The 22,370-nt window shown below is 40.8% G+C and overlaps 1 protein-coding gene across 1 annotated transcript in view; it reads right to left on the minus strand.

Moving 5' to 3' along the window:
• ZNF367 (zinc finger protein 367) overlaps positions 1 to 21,875 on the minus strand; it is a 22,293-nt gene extending 418 nt beyond the window's left edge. The window contains exons 1-5 of the mRNA XM_007448294.1: positions 21,089 to 21,875; positions 6,297 to 6,447; positions 4,091 to 4,210; positions 2,625 to 2,763; positions 7 to 126 (exon numbers count right to left, since the gene is read on the minus strand). Coding sequence (XP_007448356.1) covers positions 7 to 126; positions 2,625 to 2,763; positions 4,091 to 4,210; positions 6,297 to 6,447; positions 21,089 to 21,499 — 941 coding nt within the window. The 5' untranslated portion in view covers positions 21,500 to 21,875. The remainder of the gene's footprint in view (positions 1 to 6; positions 127 to 2,624; positions 2,764 to 4,090; positions 4,211 to 6,296; positions 6,448 to 21,088) is intronic.
• Between the last annotated feature and the right edge of the window lie 495 nt (positions 21,876 to 22,370).

The following is a 22,370-nucleotide window of genomic DNA, read 5'->3' on the forward strand; positions in this document are numbered from 1 at the left end:
CCGCTCTTCTCATCGTCCTCCTCATCAGACTGAAGGTACTCCAGAGGGTCCTGCTGCTCCTGGTCTGCCTTCTGAACCAGCTTTCCTTTCAAGGTGGGAGTACGCTGCTCTCGTGTTTCCCAGTACCTATATGAAATGCATCCGTATTACTTATACAGTATATATAACATTCTCAAATGTTCACTTTTCTTTAAAGAAAATAAAAAGGGGGGTCTTTCCTACAGTACTATTTTGTGTTTCAGTTTATAAAGTTATAAAGTGATTTCGAATATATTACATGTTTTTCCATAACAGAGGAAAAATATTCAAGTTCAAGAAGTTGAAGGACTTGCTCAGAATAACAGAATCAACAAGTGGCAGTTCTGGGTCTTATACTCAACTCTCTAGTCACGTGTTTTTGTCATTAAACTATAGCTGCCTTAAAGATCATATGTGAAATGGACTAGAATAAAATATAGAAACAGTAGAATAATCATTAGAAACCCATTTATTCTATCCACAGAGGGATGATGGCTTCTGACAGTTAACTATGAGAAAGTTTAAACCCACAAAATAGGACAGATGGATTAATATGTGTAACACCTAGAGCTTACTCAAGAATTTAAGAGCACCATCATTTTCTATTATGTAGCCAACTGATAATTCACAAGAAAAAATACAAATGTTCCACCTTTTTTGATAACCAAAGAAAGGCATATTTAAATGACATTACCTACAAAAATGTCCATTCAAAGACTTGTATATTCATGTTCATAGCAGCTTTATTTGTAATAGCCAAAAACAACATAAAGGCCTATCAAAAGGTGAATTAGTAAATAAGTGGAGGTGCATCCATGTAACAGATTACTGCACAGCAATGAAAAGGAATGAAATGATACACTCAACAACATGATGACTCTCAAAATAATTATGCTGACTGAAAGAAGCCAGATGAACAAGTACATACTATATGACTCCATTTGTATGAAACTCTAGAAAATGTGAACTAACTATAGTGACGGAAAGCAGATCAGTCAATGTCCTTTGGGGTGGAGGAGAGCAGGGAGATGCAGGGACAATGGATTACAAAGAGACATGAGGAAGCCTGTGAAAGTGATGGGTAAGTTCACTATCTTGATTTTGGTGATGGTTTCACAGGTGTCTACATATGTCAAAATGCATCAGATTATACACTTTAAATGTGTACAATTTATTGTGTGCCAATTATACCTCAATAAAGCTGTTTTTAAAATTACATACAAAAAAAATACAATTACCAGATTTCAGGAACTCCAGACTACTCAAACTAGAAAAGTTTTGGAAATATTCAGAAGTATAAAAAGAGAAATGCAAACAGTTCAGTATCACTTGAAGGACAACTAAAAAAGGAAAATAGCAAAATACCTTAGCAAGGTCAGCAAGGACTGGGTAACGAAGGGCTTTGAATGCTATAATAAAGGGCTTAGACTTAATATTGAGCATCATATTAGCATTTTAGAAAGACTCCTCTGGCAGCAGCATGGAGAATGGATTGAGAAGACTGAAGTGGCTGAATCTGATAATTGTTAAGGAAGTAGAATCCATAGGTTGGTCACTGAGTAGATGGGAGAAAAAGAAGATAAACACAAGGATGACTAATAAGTTTCTGGCTTGGGTAAAATTAGAATAATGGGGCAGTGGGGGCTAGGCAGGAGGAAGGTAGTGATGCAGTACTCGGGACAAACATATTCCCTGCCCTTGTGGAGCTTACGATCCAGCAGGGAAGATAGCCACTGAACAAGTAAATGTGTGACGGAGGTTTTGAGAGGGAAAATACAATGTGTTATAACAGCATCTATTAAGTGGATTTAACCTTGTTTGTTTTGGGGGTTAGTGGGCAGGTTAGGGAAGAACTTCCTGAAGCGGTGTTTAACCTGAGTAAGAAATGAAGAATGAGCAGAGTGGCTAAATGCAGAGGGAAGTGAGCACAAAGGCCTGGAAACAACAGCAATAGTGCTGTTGAGAGACAAGGAGCCCGGGTGACTGGAGACAGCTGTGTTGCTAGAGGGAGGCAGAGCCACAGCAACACAATTAGGGATTCTAGACTTTATCCTCAGTACAGAGGAAGCCAGTGAAGCTAGGGAGCGGCACAGTCAGCTGCTGCTGGTGTGTATGTGATAGATGACTCCTTAAATCAAAATATCCTGAGAGAAATGTTTTTATACTGGTCCCCTTGTTGCCATTAAAAAAAATTAAACTGGGTGCTTTTTGGAATTTTACTCTAGAATAACATCTAGTCTCTGTCCCTCTAATAATCAACACGTAGCTAAAACCAATATAAAGAAAATGAAGAGGGACTGCATTAATGACAAATGAAATGCAATACATAAAAAACATCCTTTTCAAATGGGGTAAACTCTTGCTTTTAAAATAAATTGTGGTCTGAGCACTCAGACTAATTAATATCATATAGTAGTTTTCTATCACACAGATCCAAATAAAACTCCTAACAATTCTGTGGTTTCAGGAAACAAAGTGCCATTTCAAGTTATTTTATAAAATGTGTAGAAAAGCAACTTATTTAAACTGAAAGAACTGTCAAAAGTCCCCAACTTCAACCCACACACTGGGCAGCGTTCTGCAGTAGACTCCAGAGAGAGCCTTACTTTGCCAACCACTCGGCGGCAGCCTGGTTGTCCACAGCCTGGGGCTTACTGAGAGCATCTGTGGGCTCCTCTCGCTTCAGCCTGGCATAAGGGTGCTTCGGACAGTGGCGGTTTGCATGGGTGAATCTGCTTAGGCAGCCTTCAAAACACAGAAGGAAACAGTTATCAGAATGTGGACATCCAGCAGACATGGAAAATGTTCAGTTTCTCTGGTATCCGAGAAAAGTAAATTAAGATAATGAAATTTATCATTCTATAACTTGAGGAGAAAAAAAAAATAACCCTAAGCTGCTATTATCAATGCCACTGAGAGGAATGTGAAGACGGTTCTTTCACCTTGGTCATCGCAATGTAAATGCATTCAACCCCAGTGGAGAGTGATTTATTAGCACAAGTCATAAAAATGTTCAAAATCTCTGACCCAGGAATTTCATTCTTGGACTCTATCAGAAAAAAAATCCCAAAGGTAAACAAAAGTTTAAGTAGGAAAACATGCCCCTCATGTTTGTTGGTAACAAGCAAATTTAAAAAACAAATTAAATATTTAATAACTAACATTGAGGCAATCATTGTTCATATGCTAACGCATATATACGGAATCAAAAAAAAATGGTACTGATGAACCTAGTTGCAGGGCAGGAATAAAGATGTAGACATAGAGAATGGACTTGAGGACACGGGATGGGAGGGGAAAGCTGGGACGAACTGAGAGTAGCATCGACATATGTACACTACCGAATGTAAAATAGTTATCTAGTGGGAAGCAGTAGCATAGCATAGGGAGATCAGCTCGGTGCTTTGCAATGACCTAGAGGGGTAGGATAAGGAGGGTGGGAGGGAGGCTCAAGAGGGAGGGGATATGGGGCCATATGTTTACATATGGCTGATTCACTTTGGTGTACAACAGAAACTAACACAGTATTCTGAAGCAATTATACTCCAATAAAGATCTATTAAAAAAAGAAGGAAAAAAAACATGGAGCAACAGAACAAAACTGTACTAAATTTCAAATATAACTGGGTAAAAATGTACATAAGAAAAACAGCTTAAGAAACTATGAAATTACCAACAGTAGCAGTGTTGAGCTGGTAAAATCCACCCCACCCCTGCTCCTCCTGTACTGAAAATTTCGACAATAATGTGCTTCTTTCAGTTTAACAGTTAAAAAGTTTAAAACCAAAGTAAAAGCCTACTCTAAAGGCTGTATTTACTTGTGTAGATTTTTCTACAGCATACAACTGGATATAGCATTTTTAATTGCCCTTTAAGATTTTCACCTAAAAAGAATACTTGATTTAAAAATCAGTCATTTCCTGGAAATCGAGCATGGATCACAATTAACAAGGAAGAAAACTTATGAGGTTTGATTAAATCTTTATCAAAAATCTCACTTCCCAAAAATTCAAGAAAAAGATATTTCAACTCCCAACTAGCTATTCCATAAACTTAACTCCTAACACCATACCATTTTCTGAACAAACAAAAGGTTTTTCTCCGGTGTGAAGACGCTGATGGGTTTTGAGCTGTCCACTTTGAACAAAGGCTTTTCCACAGTCTGGATAGTCACACAGATAGGGTCTCTCACCTAAGTAGACAGATGTTATATATTATTTCTGAGACCATAAGGTGAGAAGGGGAAGGGGCAGGGAGAGAGAATCAACCTTTATATAAGTTACGACTGCAAACAACAATAAAACATGTCACAGCCTCTGCAGAGCTGCAAGTGGAAGTGCTAAGGGCACACTTGGATGATATGAAGCATCTATCCACTTGGAAGCACAATATTTTCTTTAGGCGTTGAGCTTTTAGGTACCCAGGTTCAAATCCTTAAAGTTATCATCTTCAACTTATTCCATATTTTCACCCCACAATCCAAATCCCTAGCTCTTGCTGATTCTTTAACATGTCTGCCACTCCTGCCTTCCCACTACCACCTCCCCTGGTCAGACTGGTAGCCCCTCCCACCTAGAATGAACCCTGGCAGGCCTCTAGTCTCTGACCTGCACAGCACTTCCAGAATAGCTGCCATGCAACTACACTCTAAAATTACCCCAAACCCTACTATACTCCTCGAACAACTGAAAATTATCTGCTGACTTTTCAATGGTCCTCTAATACCTGCACTATAGCTACTAGGTTAGGGAGCAGGGTTTATCTTTACTTCCCTCTTGGAGATTCATTCCAGCCATGAGGCAGTTCCCCATCTTCTACTCTTTGAAATCCCTATCTTTTCTGCCCATTCAAATCTTCCCAATCCTGTAGTCTCAGTAAAACTCCTCCCTACCCCCCAACCCCCACCTCCAAATATTAAGCTACATATCCCTTCACTAACTTAGTGTCCTACGTTGTTTATGTATCACGGTACTCTCCTTATACAAAGATGCGTAACACCTTGTACTCCATTTCATTTCCTATATACAACACAGTGCTAGGCTGAAGAAAGCACTCAAAAAGGTTGTTTTTCAATCATAATTAAACTTATTATTTCTTGAATAAACATTCTCTGGTCAACAATTATATACTGGCTCTTCCCATATGACTCAAAGAACAGTAATGAGTCTTCCCTAAATTTCTCATTATTTAGAAATGTACTAAACGAATGTGACAGTTGGACACAAGTTAATAAACAGGATAAAGTAAGACAAAAGCTTTTTACAAAGCATATACTATTAGAGCTTAACTATAGCATGGAGATCTTCGGCTCCGTTCCCTGTCATACAGTGTAGTAAGCCTGGAAGTATTGGGTGACACACAATGGGTTAGTGGTAGATGGGGACTGGGACTCAGGCACCTTTTTATGATGCCGCATGGTCTTGAATCTTGGCAACTGATTTCACACTGGCAACATGTACTCTACAGCTATGTACCAGTTATTTGGGGTTATTTCAGACTAAGTAGATTAAAAATTCCAAAAATTCTCAAAATCAGATATTCATTCAATAATGGTTTTACTGAATGATACCTAAAGTCAGAACATCTTGGCCACCTTAGTTTATAATGATTCGAAATTAAAATTTTACCCTTTTTCAGGGATTTAGCTAAGAAAACTGTATTCTAGCATACCATTAAAATATATCTTTTCAAAAACGGAAAGAAAAACAGGTGATGACCATAAACATAGTGGAACAAACAGGGGTTAAAAGCCCAAGTTCTAGACCCATACTGACCAACAGAAATAGAATGAGAACCACTTATGGTAGCCACATTAACAAAGTAAAAAGAAACAGGTGAAATTAATTGATAATATACTTCATTTAACCCAATATATCTAAAATTCTATCATTTCAATTTGTAATCATTATCAAAAATTATTAAAGATATCATTTACTCTCTTTTTTTCATACTAAGTGTATTTTAAACATCCTGCTCATCTCAATTTAGACTAGCCACATTTCAAGTGCTCAACAGCCACATGTGCTACTATACTGGCCAGTGTAGTTCTAGACTTAAGGGTATGAGAAGTTTTAAGTCAGTGGTAATTGGGTGTTTTGTGCCTCAGTTTCCTCATCTGTAAATTATTTGATATCCTTATTAGAACCATATAAAAAAAAAAAAAAAACTTCACAATAAGGAAATGTAAGGTAACTAAAAATTAATTTATAGGCCCAAACATCAAATCAGCTTTCAGTTAAGTATCACTTTTGGTATTCTCTAAAATTTGCTCAACTTACCTGTATGAGTCCTTTTGTGAGCCTGGAGTGACTTCTCCCGTGGAAACACCCTATTACAGATGTTACAACGTATTCTGCTGGACGAATGCTCTCCTTCATTTATTAAATCCCGTACAGTATCTGCTCTGGGTCTACCACGTCGGATTCCATCCTGTTAACAATGTGCATAAACATTAATATAATTTCTTGGACTCCACTCATTAAAACAAAATATCATAATACAGGCATACCTTACTTATTATGCTTCATTTTTTTTACACATGTACTTTAATCAGTATAGTCCCATAAGACCAAGTATTATTATTATTATTCTATAGTAATAATAAGTCTAGAAACACTGAGTCACTTAGCTAATAAAGAACGGGGGCTTCCCTGGTGGCGCTGTGGTTGAGAGTCCGCCTGGCAATGCAGGTGACACGGGTTCGTGCCCCGGTCCGGGAAGATCCCACATGCCACGGAGCGGCTGGGCCTGTGAGCCATGGCCGCTGAGCCTGCGCATCCAGAGCCTGTGCTCCACAATGGGAGAGGCCACAACAGTGAGAGGCCCATGTACCGCCAAAAAAAAAAGAACCAGCTTTTAGTTTCATTGATCTTTGCTATTGTTTTCTTTGTTTCTATTTCATTTATTTCTGCTTTGATCTTTATGATTTCTTTTCTTCTGCTAACTTTGGGTTTTGTTTGTTATTCTTTCTCTAGTTCTTTTAGGTGCAAGGTTAGATTGTTTATTTGAGATTTTTCTTGTTTCTTGAGGTAGGCTTGTATAGCTATAAACTTCCCTCTTAGAACTGCTTTTGCTGCATCCCATAGGTTTTGGATCGTCGTGTTTTCATTGTCATTTGTCTCTAGGTATTTTTTGATTTCCTCTTTGATTTCTTCAGTGAACTCTTGGTTATTTAGTAACATATTGTTTAGCCTCCATGTGTTTGTGTTTTTTACATTTTTTCCCCTGTAATTCATTTCTAATCTCATAGCGCTGTGGTCAGAAAAGATGCTTGATATAATTTCATTTTTCTTAAATTTACTGTGGCTTGATTTGTGACCCAAGATGTGATCTATCCTGTAGAATGTTCCATGCGCACTTGAGAAGAAAGTGTAATCTGCTGTTTTTGGATGGAATTTCCTATAAATATCAATTAAATCTGTTGGGTCTATTGTGTCATTTAAAGCTTGTGTTTCCTTATTAATTTTCTGTCTGGATGATCTGTCCATTGGTGTAAGTGAGGTGTTAAAGTCACCCACTATTATTGTGTTACTGTCGATTTCCTCTGTTAGAGCTGTTAGCAGTTGTCTTATGTATTGAGATGCTCCTATGTTGGGTGAATATATATATATATATATATAATTGTTATATCTTCTTCTTGGATTGATCCCTTGATCATTATGTAGTGTCCTTCCTTGTCTCTTGTAACATTCTTTATTTTAAAGTCTATTTTATCTGATATGAGTATTGCTACTCCAGCTTTCTTTTGATTTCCATTCGCATGGAATATCTTTTTCCATCCCCTCACTTTCAGTCTGTATGTGTCCCTAGGTCTGAAGTGGGTCTCTTGTAGACAGCATATATATGGGTCCCATTCAGCAAGCCCGTGTCTTTTGGTTGGAGCATTTAATCCATTCACGTTTAAGGTAATTATCGATATGCATGCTCCTATGACCATTTTCTTAATTGTTTTGGGTTTGTTTTTGTAGGTCCTTTTCTTCTCTTGTGCTTCCCACTTAGAGAAGTTCCTTTAGCATTTGTTGTAGAGCTGGTTTGGTGATGCTGAATTCTCTTAGATTTTGCTTGTCTGTAAAGCTTTTGATTTCTCCATCGAATCTGAATGAGATCCTTGCCAGGTAGAGGAATCTTGGTTGTACGTTCTTCCCTTTCATCACTTTAAGTATATCATGCCACTCCCTTCTGGCTTGTAGAGTTTCTGCTGAGAAATCAGCTGTTAACCATATGGGAGTTCCCTTGTATGTTATTTGTCGTTTTCCCCTTCCTGCTTTCAATAATTTTTCTTTGTCTTTAATTTTTGACACTTTGATTACTATGTGTCTCGGCATGTTTCTTCTTGGGTTTATCCTGTATGGGACTCATTGCACTTCCTGGACTTGGGTGGCTATTTCCTTTCCCATGTTAGGGAAGTTTTCGACTATAATCTCTTCAAATATTTTCTTGGGTCCTTTCTCTCTCTCTTCTCCTTCCGGGCCCCTATAATGCGAATGTTGTTGCGTTTAATGTTGTCCCAGAGGTCTCTTAAGCTGTCTTCATTTCTTTTCATTTTTTTGTCTTTATTCTTTTCCATGGCAGTGAATTCCACCATTCTGTCTTCCAGGTCACTTATCCTTTCTTCTGCCTCAGTTATTCTGCTATTGATTCCTTCTAGTGTAGTTTTCATTTCAGTTATTGTATTGTTCATTTCTGTTTGTTTGTTCTTTAATTCTTCTCGGTCTTTGTTAAACATTTCTTGCATCTTCTCAATCTTTGCCTCCATTCTTTTTCCAAGGTCCCATATCATCTTCACTATCATTATTCTGAATTCTTTTCCTGGAAGGTTGCCTATCTCAACTTCATTTAGTTGGGGTTTTATCTTGTTCCTTCATCTTGTACATAGCCCTCTGCCTTTTCATCTTGTCTATCTTTCTGTGACTGTGGTTTTTGTTTCACAGGCTGCGGGATTGTAGTTCTTCTTGCTTCTGCTGTCTGCCCTCTGGTGGATGAGGCTATCTAAGAGGCTCGTGCAAGTTCCCTGATGGGAGGGACTGGTGTTGGGTAGAGCTGACTGTCGCCCAGATAATCAAGTTCTTACTTCTTTCTGCGAGCATTGGAGGGTCTCCTGCAGAGGCGGCGGGTGGCTGTAGCTTACTGTGGGGACAAGGACACTGGCAGCAGAAGTTCTGGGAAGTACTCCTTGGCATGAGCCCTCCCAGAGTCTCTATTATGCTTCACTTTATTGCACTTTGCAGATACTGCGTTTTTTCCAAATTGAAGGTTTGTGGCAACCCTGTGTTGTCAGATGGTGATTAGCATTTTTTAGAAATATTTTTTAGAAAAATTTTTTTAAAGTGTTTTTTGTTTTTTGTTTTTTGTGGTACGCGGGCCTCTCACTATTGTGGCCTCTCCCATTGTGGAGCACAGGCTCCGGACGCGCAGGCTCAGCGGCCATGGCTCACGGGCCCAGCCGCTCCGCGGCATGTGGGATCTTTCCAGACCAGCGCACGAACCTGTGTCCCCTGCATCGGCAGGCGGACTCTCAACCACTGCGCCACCAGGGAAGCCCTAAAAGTGTTTTTTAATTGAGGTAATTTTTAGACATAATGCTATTGCACACTTAAGAGACCACAGTATAGTGTAAACATAACTTTTTATTCACTGGGAAACAAAAGCTTGTGTGACTAGCAGTCTGGGACTGAACCCACAATATCTCAAAGGTATAACTGTAAATAATTTTTTGAAACCTTTCTTGAGTGACATCAGTGAAATGGCAGAGTAGGTAGCTCCAAGGGCCCACCCCTCCACAGATCACTAAAAAGTCGAGCAAAAACTGTTCAGAATCAGCTTTGTCACAACTCCAGAAAATGAGAAATTTACAGCAACTCAGAGAACAATGAATCAAGAAACAAGCAACGTTAAAACAGTAGGAAAGCTTGCAGCAATTTTTACAGCCCTTGCCCCACCCCTTCACTCAGTGGTCTTTGAAGATTACTGCCTTCATTCTTAGTGTAGGAATCTAGTCCCTGGTTCAAGAAAGAACAGAGAAGACTTTACTCTGAAAGAATTTTGTTTGTCTGTTTTGCCCAGCCTGGGGGCTACCTGAAGGTCTGACACAAGATGCTTATCTTTGTTTTGCTAACTTAGAACTCTCTCTGGGCAGAAAAGTGGCTACACAGAGGGCATCTCTCAAAAACCTTGTAAGGCCAATAACAACTTGCTGCCCCCTGGGGGAAAAGATTTCAACTAAGGCACACAGACACACCAAAAGCCTGGGGGGAAAAGCTGGGGAGAGAATTTCCTCAGGAAATTAGGGCACTGGAAAGTGCCCACATATCCTAAAGACAGGAATTTAGGAAGCCACACACTTGCCTGCCCAGCACAGGAAGCATACTCAGAAAAAACCTGAAAAGAACATAAATTTTCACCTCTGGCTGATCTTTAGGCTCAGCACAAGCAAGAAATGAAGGCTAAGACAGACTTGTAAACAGTCTGGCTAAGTATAGAAGGAGAGCTACAGAACAGACCATTCTGCAAAGTTAGAAGGGGTTTTTCCCCCCTTTCTTTTCTTTTCTGTTTTTGCTTTTTGGGGGGTTTTTTTGGGCATTCAAGATCTCTCTCAAAATATGAGCTGACTAAAGCTAAAGAAACAGACTTTAAAGAACAAACACAATAAAGAATAGAGTTTACAAAAATAGTTTAGAAAAGTCACTAAACAACTACAAACCACAGCACACAACTAAAACAAACTCTGAGGAGAGAGGAGAATCTGATTTCCAGAGTTACTACTTTATAATATTCAAAACACCCAGTTTTCAACAAAATATTACAAAGCATGCAAAGAAACAAAAATATTAACTCCCATACATAGGAGTTAATTTCTCCTATGAGGAAGCAGACATTGGACTTACTAGACAAAGATGTTAAACTGTCTTAAATATGCTGAAAGAGGTAATGGAAACCATGGACAAAGAACAAAAGAAAACCAGGAGATCACTCTTTCAACAAACTGAGAAAGTCAAAAAAGAAACAAATTTTTTTTTTTTTTTTTTTTGCGGTACGCGGGCCTCTCACTGTTGTGGCCTCTCCCGTTGCAGAGCACAGGCTCCGGACACGCAGGCCCAGCGGCCATGGCTCACGGGCCCAGCCACTCCGCGGCATGTAGGATCTTCCCGGACCAGGGCACAAACCCGTGTCCCCTGCATCAGCAGGCGGACTCTCAACCACTGCGCCACCAGGGAAGCCCCATCCTTTCACTTTTAAACCTATTTATGTTTTTGGCTCTAAAGTGAGTTTCTTGTAGATAGCATATAGTTGGTTCATTTAAAAAAATGCTATCTTGTAGATAGCATATAGTTGGTTCATTTTATAGTAGGTTCATTTTTTAAAAAATCCATTCTGCCAATCTCTGCCTTTTGTTTGCAGAATTTAATCTATTTACATTTAATCTATTTACTTACAAGGAAGAAATTCTCCCATTTTATTTGTTTTCTATAGTGTTATACCTATTTTGTTTATCAATTCTTCGAGCCTGTCCGGAGCCTGTTGCTCCACAACGGGAGAGGCCACAACAGTGAGAGGCCCGCGTACCTCAAAAAAAAAAAAAAAAAGGGAAAGGATGGAAAACGAGATAACAATTATAAACACATGCACACCTAACAACAGAGCTCCCAATATGTATGAAGCAAAAATTGGCAGAATTGAAAATAAAAAGACATAGCTCAAAAATAGCTGGAGACTTTCGCTTTCAATTAATGGATAGGACAACTAGACAGGTCAACAAAGATATAGAAGACTTGAACAACACTATAAACCAACTACACCTAACAGAATATGAAGAACATTCCACACAAAAACAGCAAAATATCCATTTTTTTTCAAGTGCACGTGGAACATTTCCCAAGATAGACCGTATGTTGGGCCCAAATCAAGAATCAATAAATTATGGGCTTCCCTGGTGGCACAGTGGTTAAGAATCCACCTGCCAATGCAGGGGATATGGGTTCGATCCCTGGTCCGGGAAGATCCCACATGCCACGGAGCAGCTAAGCCCGTGTGCCACAACTACTGAGCCTGCGCTCTAGAGCCCGTGAGCCGCAACTACTTAGGCCCACGCGCCTGGAGCCCGTGCTCCACAACAAGAGAAGCCACCACAATGAGAAGCCCGCACACTGCAATGAAGAGTAGCCCCGCTCACTGCAACTAGAGAAAGCCTGCATGCAGCAACAAAGACCTGATGCAGCCAAAAATAAATAAATAAATTTATATATTAAAAAAAAAAAGAATCAATAAATTTTAAAAGACTGAAATCATCCAAAGCATCTTCTTTGACATACTTGGAATGAAACTGTAAATCAATAACAGAAAGAAAACTGGAAAATTCACAAATATGTGGAAATTAAACAACACTCTTAAACAGCCAATGGATCAAAGAAGAAATCACACAGGAAATTAGAAAATACTTTGACATGAATGAAAATACAAAACTTATGGGATACATTTCTAGGACTGGAAGGCTTAATATAAGATACCACTGCTACCCAAAGTGATATACAGACTCAGTGCCATCCCTATTAAAATCCCAAAGGCCTTTTTTGCAGAAATGGAAAAAGCAATCCTCTACTCATGGAATTGCAAGAGGCTCCAAGTAGACAAAACAATATTTTAAAAGAACAAAGCAGTACTCACACTTCCCTATTACAAAATTTACTGCAAAGCAATGGCAATTAAGACAGTGTAGTACTGGCATAAGGAAAGACATAGGCCGATGAAACAAAATGAGAATCAAGACATTAACCCTTATCCTATGGCCAACTGATTTTCAACAAGGGTGCCAAGAACATGCAATGAGGAAAGAATAGCTCTTCAACAAATAGTTCTGAGATAACTGGACTTCTACATGCAAAAGAATGAAGTTGTACCTCACACAATATATAAAAAATTAACTCAAAATGCATCATACACCAAAATGTCAGAGCTGAAACTTTAAAACTCTTAAAAGAAAACAGGGATAAATATTCATGACCTTGGATTTGACAATGGATTCTTAGATGTGGCACCAAAAGCCTAAGCAACAAAAGAATAGATAAACTGGACTTAAAATTAAAAACATTTGTGTCAAAGGACATTATCAAGAAAGTGAAAAGACAACCTACAGAATGGGATACAATACTTGCAAATCATATGTCTGATAAGGTTTTAGTATCCAGAATATATAAAGAACCTTTACAACACAACAACGAAAACTCAAATAAAATATGGGTAAAGGACTTGAATACACATATCTCCAAAGTAGTTATATGTATGGGCAGCAAGCCCATGAAAAGATGCTCAACATCATTAGTCATTAGGGAAATGCAAATGAAAACTACAATTGAGGTCAATTATATCTCAGTAAAGCCTGAAAGGAAAAAGATTAAACACACACACACACACACACACACACACACACACACACACACACAATGAGATATGACTTCACACCAACTCAGTTATACTCAAAAAAAAAAAAAAAACAGGAAAAAAGTAGAAATAAGGTGTTTTTTTATCAAGAATGTGCAGAAACTAGAAACTTCATACATTGCTGGTAGGAATGTAAAGTTTTAGCCACTGTGGAAAAGTTTGACAGTGTGATACAATGTCATATACATATGTACATATACATATACAATAGACTGTTATTCAGCCATAGAAACGATACATGCTACAAGGTGGATGAACCTCAAAAACAGTATACTAAGTAACAGAAGTCAGACACAAAAGGCCACATATTTTATGATTCCATGTAACAAAATGTCCAAAATAGGTAAAACCACAGACAGAAAACAGATTGGTGTTTTCCAGAGACTGCCTATAGAGGGGAAAAGGGCGTGACTACTTAATGAATACAGGACTTTCTTTTGGGGCGCTGAAAATGTTTTGGAACTTGATATAGGTGGTGGTTTAACAATATTGTGAATTACTAACTATCAGTGAATTATACTTCAAAATGGTTAATTTTATGCTATGTGAATTTCTGCTCAATTTTTAAAAACACTAAAGAGCTCTGAACAAACTATGGACTTTAGTTAATAATGTACCAATTTGGTTCGTTAATTGTAACAAATATAACATATTAATGCAAGATGTCAGCAATAGGGGAAACTGGATATGTGGTTGATGGGAACTCCCTGTACTGTCTTAACATTTCTACATATGTAAAACTAATCTAAAATAAAGCATTTCCTTGAAGAAAAAAACTTTCTTTCCAGGTAAGTTAAATTTTTACACATATAAGTTAAATGAAAAAAAGAAAAACATAAAAAACACCTACATCCAAACTGAAGATGTTTTTACTGCTGTCAATATAAAAACCTAAAGCCTTCCCAAAGCTTAAAAACATCAGCCTGAAACCTTGATAATAAGCCACAGCAAAATTCCCTTCAATCAATTTTCACCTTGAAAGAAAAGCTCAATCTCAACATGGATGAGTTATCTTATAGGATAAGTCATGTCTAAAAAATTCTTAGATATTAAAACCTATTTCTGCAACAGCCAAGAGGTGGAAGCAACCTAAATGTCCCCTGACAGATGAATGGATAAAGTAAATGTGATATATACAATGAAAAATTATTCAGCCTTAAAAAAGAAGGCAATTCTGCCATATGCTACAACATGGATGAATATTAAGGGCATTATCCTAAGTGAAATAAGGCAGTCACAAAAAGACAAATACTACATGATTCCACTTATATGCGGTATCTAAAATGGTCAAACTTAGAAAGCAGAATAGTGGTTGCCAGGGGCCATAGAGAGGAAGAAAGGGGGAGCTCGAGATGGGTACAGTTTTGGTTTCATAAGATGAAAAAGTTCTGGAGTTCTATTACAACAATGTTCATATAGTTAATACTTTAAAATGGTTAAGATCGTAAATTTTATGTTATGTGTTTTCTACCACAAAAGTATAAAAAGAAAAAAAAATATATGAGGGGACTCCCCAGTGGTCCAGTGGTAAAGAATCCGCCTTCCAATGCAGAGCACGCGGGTTCAATCCCTGGTCAGGGAACTAAGATCCCACACGCTGGGGGGCAACTAAGCTGGAGCCACAACTATTGAGCTCGCATGCCTCAACTAGAGAGCCTGCGTGCCTCAAACTACAGAGCCCACATGACCTGGAGCCCGCACGCCACAACTAGAGAAAAACCTGCAAGCCACAACTAGAGAGAAGCCCGAGCACCGAAATGAAGAGACCACGTGCCTTAACGAAAAAAGATCCCACATACCTCAGCAAAGATCCCATGTGCCACAACTAGGACCCGATGCAGCCAAAATAATAATAATAATAAGGGAAAAGAATGTGAGAAAGCACTGTGGCAGATTATAATATTGTTAAAATATTCACTGCTCCTTCCGCACTGTGGGCCCCAATGAGGCCAACTTGGCCATATAACTTTGCTTTGACCAATGAAATGTGAATAGAAATCACATGTGTGACTTCTGAGCAAAAGCTCTAAAAGCCATCACAAGGTTCTACCATCTCTCTTTCCTCTCTGCCTTGAGACTCGCATGTCCCTGGTAGGGGATGTTCCTCCTGGGTCCCAGAATGAACAGGATGAAGAGCACACCTGCTGTTAACCCTCACAGGATACATAACACGAGCTTTGTTTAGGTTGAGATTGAGATTTTGAGGTTCATTCTGCAGCATGGTTTAGCCTAAGCTAACTGACTCAGGCATATTGTTAATAAATATTTGTTAATGGGATAAAGATCTCATCAATTCTCCACAATAATTGTATAAATTGTTGCTGGTTATCATCATATCATGAATAATTGTTTTAAATAGTTTTAAAAATGAAAAACAAACACAGCATCTGTGATCCATAAAAATAGCAGATGATTTGTTCTGTTAAGAAAGAAATGGAACATGAAATAAGGTTAATTAAAAACCTTAGTAATACAACTCCTCTGCCATGAAAGGATCATTTCCCTAATTTTTTTTTTATACATTCAATATATAGTATTGCAAAGTATAGGGTCAGTGATTCTCAACAAATCTTTGTTATTTATTTATTTTTACTTTTGGCTGTGTTAGGTCTTTGTTTCTGGGCGAGGGCTTTCTCTAGTTGTGGCAAGCGGGGGCCGCTCTTCATCGCAGTGCGCGGGCCTCTCACTATCGTGGCCTCTCTTGTTGCGGAGCACAGGCTCCAGAAGCGCAGGCTCAGTAGCTGTGGCTCACGGGCCTAGTTGCTCCGCGGCATGTGGGATCCTCCCAGACCAGGGCTCGAACCCGTGTCCCCTGCATTAGCAGGAAGACTCGCATCCACTGCGCCACCAGGGAAGTCCCCTAATATATATATATTTTTTGCGGTACGCAGGCCTCTCACTGCTGCGACCTCTCCCGCCTCGGGACACAGGCTCCGGACGCGCAGGCCTCTCACTGCTGCGACCTCTCCCGCCTCGGGACACAGGCTCCGGACGCGCAGGCCCAGGGGCCACGGCTCACGGGCCCAGCCACTCCGCGGCACGTGGGATCCTCCCAGACCGGGGCGCGAACCCGTGTCCCCCACATCGGCAGGTGGACTCTCAACCACTGAGCCTCCAGGGAAGCTCCCCCTCTAATATTTTTTAAATACATAAAAACATATTGTTGACTCTATTACAATTTGAAATAACTGATTTAGTATCTAATACTATTTAGTATCAAAATTTTAAGATTATCCATTACTATTTTCTCTGTTTCTGGTTAAAAAAAAAATTAACAAGCATGTTTAATAGTGGGGGAAGTTTTTTTATTTTTTAAGTTAACTATTTGGCTGCCTCCCGGTAACTCTAAGATCTTGTTTCATCTAGAAACAAGAAAATGCAAATCATACTTGCATTTTCCAAGTGAGAAATAAAGAGCTGAAAAATGCAACATAATACAACATCCCAGTCATATACAGGTAAGACTTCACTAAGTGCATTCTTTCAACTAAGAAAATTAAACAAGGCAAGTAATCATCTAATACCCTAAATAAATGAATAAATAGCATCTTTTAACCATATATACAAAAATAAGCAGTGTCACTTAAAGAGGACCTTTTTCATTTTAGCCTTAGCAATAAGAAAAGCATGTATCTATGTACATTTTGACAATAATAGAATTAACTCATCAGCAACTAAGTGTACCTGTAGCTTAAGAGAGAAATCTTGTCAAGACTGCTTGATGATTTGCAAAAAAAAAAAAGGAAAGTTAAAAAAAAAAAACTCTTAGACATCCTATTGCTATTATATGGCAATTGCTGCAAAATAAGCTACTAGAAAGAAGAAAAATGAATAAATCGCCAAAAATGTTTGCATACTTCAGCAGGTTTAATTTTTAAAACAATCTCAGTACCTCCAGAAGATAGTGATTTTGAAAGTGTTTTCTAAAATATTTCATGGTAAATGTTTTCTTTTCAATGTCAATAACTTTAAAGTTATTTAATAAAATTGGAGTTATTTCTCAAGCCACTTAGAATAATGTATACATTTACCTAAGCTTTAGAAAAAGTTATGTTCAAACTTTATATTCATGTAATTACTAAAAAAACTAAAAGTCCTCAACACATTTTTATACAAAGTAAAATTCAAATAAATTATACAGATACAACATGGAAGGAAAAGAAAAACAGTTCTCAGAGGGAGGCATGTGTACCTTCTCACTTTCATGAGAAAATGTAAATAGATCTTATTTCCCTTTTCGAATTCAGATTTAGATCCGAATTTCCTATGGCTCGCATATCTGCTTCCTAACTCTATCCCCCACCTTGACCTATCTAGACCACTTTCTAAGTCTTAATTTGCATCTATCTATTGTACTGTGTGTATTCTCATGACGCATCTCAATCGAGATATAGGTAGTTATGAATAGTGTGTATTAGTTCATAAGTCTACTTGCATCTTCTTTTTTTTCTTTTTTTTTGGCCATGCTGCCTGGTGTAATGTTAGTTGCCTGACCAGGGATCAAACCTATGCCCCCTACAGTGGAAGCGCAGAGTCCTAACCACTGGACCACCACCAGGGAATTCCCTACTTGCATCTTCTTAATACTAAAAATAAATAAATAAACCCCTAAAGTCAATACACACATGATAAACACAGACACAGTATCAGGTACAGATTAAGAGTAAGGGCTCTAAAAAGTTCCAATCAGTTCTGCCACTTATATAATGTTAACTTAATCTTGGGGACTTCTCTAATTCATCCTTTTTCATCAGGTAAACAAGGTAAATTAATTAAAGAATTCAAAACAATCAACACAGAGTCTGGTGGTTTGCTCTGCAAGGCAATAAATAACAAATGGTGGCTACTATGTTCACGTTAACACGTTAACATGACGTTATGTTTAAACATGGTGGTTATCAAAAACTACTGTGTACTAATCAGCTGTTTGTAAGGCTATGTGCAGTCTAGATGTTTAAAGTGATTGGTGATAAGAAAGGGGAAACAGGATAGGCAGCTGGCGGGTCCTGAAGGGTAAGTGCTATCTGAGGATGTGCAGAGAAGCCAAACTACACAGGTCCCAAAGTGGAGAAGTAACCTCATGAATGCAGTCTGAGTAAAAGGGCACAAAATATGGAGGCTTGGAATATCATTTGGCAGATGAAAATTAGACCTTCTTCCTTCCTTCCTTCCTTCCCAGAATTCTACAACCTGGGAAGAGACAGTGCTAATATATAACAATATCCCAATTGTGCTAAACAATCTTGTGATGAGGGGCCAAAATAAGTTGGTAGAAGATGGATGTTCTCCTCACAGGCAGGGAGGCAGTGTTGGGCAGAAACAAACAAGAAAGCAAGCAAAAGCTGACACCAGATGTGTAGGACTCAGATGTTAACACCTCCCATGGGAAAGGTGGCATCAAAAGACAGTAAATGAATACAAAAGTTGTTCTCAAACCCAAAGCTGTTATTGCCGCTAACCCACATACTGAGAGAAGGGGGTAGAAGTTGGTGCCATGTTATTGGCACCAACTATACTACAAACTTGTCTTCCCAAAAAGTGAGCAGACTCAGCCAGCATGATTCACCTATGATGTATATGGAGATAAAAGAACTACGAGTACTTTTAGAGAAGCAAAACAAAGTAAAGGATGCTGGAATTCCCAACCTTTAGTCTAGAATGTACTGATCACAAATCAAACTAGGTAACTTCCTTAAATGAAAGTATATTCCAGAGGGCACAAAATATGGAAGCTTGAGGCTCCCCCTCAAGTTGCAGAAACTAAATGAATGAATTTTTTAGCTGTATTTGGATTGCTTCATTGATAAAAGGACACGTTAAAATCAATTTGTCTACTAATTTATGAAACAGTTATGGTATGAAAGATGGTGAGGAGGAAAAAAGTGAAATATATAACAGCCTTTTCACTTTTAAATGCTTTTCATAACTTGTGTTATGTTTTACTTCTGAAAGGAGGTAGACAAAGTGGAAATAAAAGTCAAACCTATGCATTATTAAGAATGTTTTCTAAAAGGTTTATGTGAAGATAAAACTGTTTTAGCCCCCCCCAAAAAAGTATAGATTTCACTTATCTATTATAACATTAATCTTCTTGGATAATCCAAAATTAGATTCAGTTATAATTAAGAATAAAATAATAGACGCAAAATCTTCTGTAAGTAATTTGTGCATGTATGTCTTTATGTTGCTCAACCATATAACCTACTACATATATTTTTTTTTAAGTACTAAACATGTAAATATGTTAACACGGGAAAATATCTAGGATACCCAGCCATCTTACTAAGGGCTACCTAGAGACAGCACACAGTGATTGTTCACTTCACAAACTCAGCACTAATATAAATACCTCTACTGCTTCTTCTTTCAAATTTTTACTGAAGTGCAGCTTCAAGAGTTGAAGTGTGTCAAGGCATACAGCTGTATAAATTTATAGTTCTTTAATAACAATGCCATTAGCAACAAAGTGTATCAATTTCCTCAGGGCTCAACAAAGTGTTTCAACAACTTTGCTACTGCGTGTAAAATGATGATAAAACCTGTTTCAATTTTTATAGTATTTGCCAATATAGACGTACTTATAAACAAGGTGATTTACTTGTTTTATCTTTAGCAAACTGCTTATCTTACATAGCCACTTAACAAATAGAATCTGAATATTAACCTTACATGAGCACCATTCATTACACAAATACTTAACTGAGCACATTTATTCAGCATTTACAGAGTATAAGGTATTAAAGACAAATAAGTCTACCAGAGAGAAATTGTCCCGGCGCTCCTGGAGCTTACAGTCTATAGAGGTAAGTATATGTCAGCAGGGAGGCACCTCCAACACATGCTTCAGGACTAGGAGCCACAAAAACTCAACTACAGTACCAGCGTTCCCGCTACCTAGCTGTGTACCTTGGGGAGCTCCCTTCACCAATCCCTCTAAGCCACAATTGCCTGATCCGTAAATTGTAGGTTTGAATCCTTTCCAGCTCTAATACAGTCTGAGACTCCAAGCAATTCGAGGTTGGTGACAACAGCGTCCCATTCAACTCTGAGCTCTCAGAACCTAGCAAAGTTGTACGCTGGATGAGTGAAAGACAGCGAGGGCTCAACTCCCGGTGGGGAAGATTCCCCTAAGTCCTTTCTTGTTCTTCGGCTATCTCTACAGGGCATCTTTAGCAGGGGCGGGGTATCTGCGGTGAGGCAGAAACTGCGCAACCCCTCCCCCCCGCACCCAGAGGAACAGTTCAAGGCCTGCGGCCCTTCCCGCCCTCTCCCGCCAGAAAAGACTCAGCGGTGGGCCGAACGACCGGCAGAGAGGGTTGACCGTCCACCTCCGTGACAACAAGGCCACACTCCCGCCTACTGCACCTGCTGGCCTGTGGCCTCCGGTCTGCTGGGCTTCCCCACCCCCCGAGCGGTGTCACGTGACTAAAACCTAGCCCCGCCCCCGGGGGCAGTTTTTTGGCGCGCGGCAGTGACGTCAGCGTCCTGTCACCCGCCAACGCCACCGCCCCTGCCAGAGCTACCTCGCGTTTTAAACTCGGCCCCGCCCCGCCCGCCGTGTCTGCGGGCGCTGCCGGCTCCCGGGCCGCGCCGTTAACGGGCCCCGACTGCCCCAAGCCCCGCCCGCGCCGCTTACCTTGAGGTGGCCGCTGTCCGGGCTGCTCGCTTCCTCCTCGTCCTCGCCTCCTGAGGCGGCGGCGGCCGAGGCGGTGGGCGGCGGCGCGCCCCGGCCCCGAAGCCCTGGGTGCTCTGCGGCGGCGGCAGGCAAGGCAGCTGAGGCGGCGCCCCCGGCGGCTCCGGGACTGAGCGTCACGTTGTGCGCGTTCTCACCCCAGCGCCACGGGTACACCATGAAGTCACTGAAGCCGGGGCTGGTGGGAATAAGCGGTGGCGGCGGCTCCGGCTCCCCTCCGCCGCTGCATGTGGGCTTGATCGGGGTCGTCCTGATGACCGACACCAGCACCCGCTTCGGGGAGTCCTGGCAGAAGATGACGGGCGGCGGCTGCGGCGGGTTGTCAGCCATCGGCGCCTCCACACCCCGGATCATTGCCCGGCCCCGATCCGCAGCTCCGGCGGCCGTGGGCCGCACTCCCTGAGCCCGGGTCTGGCCCTTTGCTCCGCTCGCCCGCGCTGCTCCGAGTCGCCGGCTCTCAGTCCCGCTGGCTCATGGCAGGCGGACGTTTCCTGGAACCCTCCTGCGCGGCGGCCAGCGAAGGAGCAGAGCCGCTCGGCCTGCACCAGGCTGCCAGGGCCGGACCCCAACCCTGGGTCAAGCCCGCCCTCCACTCTTTGTGCTCCCCAACGCAGGCTGCAGCGGCGGGAAGCAGCGGGCGCCTTGCCTTGCGATGACAGGAAAGCAGGACGCGCAGCGCCGAGCCCCCGAAAATAACAACCTGCCGCCGGGGTCCCTGCTCCAGTTTTTCCCGCGTTACATTTCGCGCCTGGGCGGAACCAATCACCGCCAGTCCCCTGCCCGCTGGCCGCAGCGGCGAGTGACAGGACATGCGAGCCAATAGCTGTGACTGGATTTCTTTCTAGCTAGAGCGGGGCGGAGCCGGACCTGCGCGCGGGTCCTTTCTGCCACGCTATTGGCCGCGGCTCTTGTATTTTTTTTCTGCCTGGAGAGCCAACAGCGTTCGAAACTCCGGGGGAGCGCGCGACGTCTGCACTCGCCCAGACACACCCTCCAGTAGCCCCGCCCCTGCCGTCCTTCCGCGCGGTTAGTCAGGGTTGGAGGCGCGCTGTGGGCGACAGGCAGGGGCGGGCGGTAAGAGAGTTGCTGATTGGAAAGTTATCAGGGAGGGGGCGGGCCAGGGGTGGTAGTTGGCCGGCGGGGGCGCTCGTCTGGCGGCCCCTCCCGCCTGTGGCAGTTAGGCTGTAGTTCCCGCGCGGCTGGGGATTTAAAGGGCTGGGGGCCG

This window comes from Lipotes vexillifer, unplaced genomic scaffold (assembly GCF_000442215.2).
Source record: "Lipotes vexillifer unplaced genomic scaffold, Lipotes_vexillifer_v1.1 scaffold252, whole genome shotgun sequence".
Lineage (NCBI taxonomy): Eukaryota > Metazoa > Chordata > Mammalia > Artiodactyla > Lipotidae > Lipotes > Lipotes vexillifer.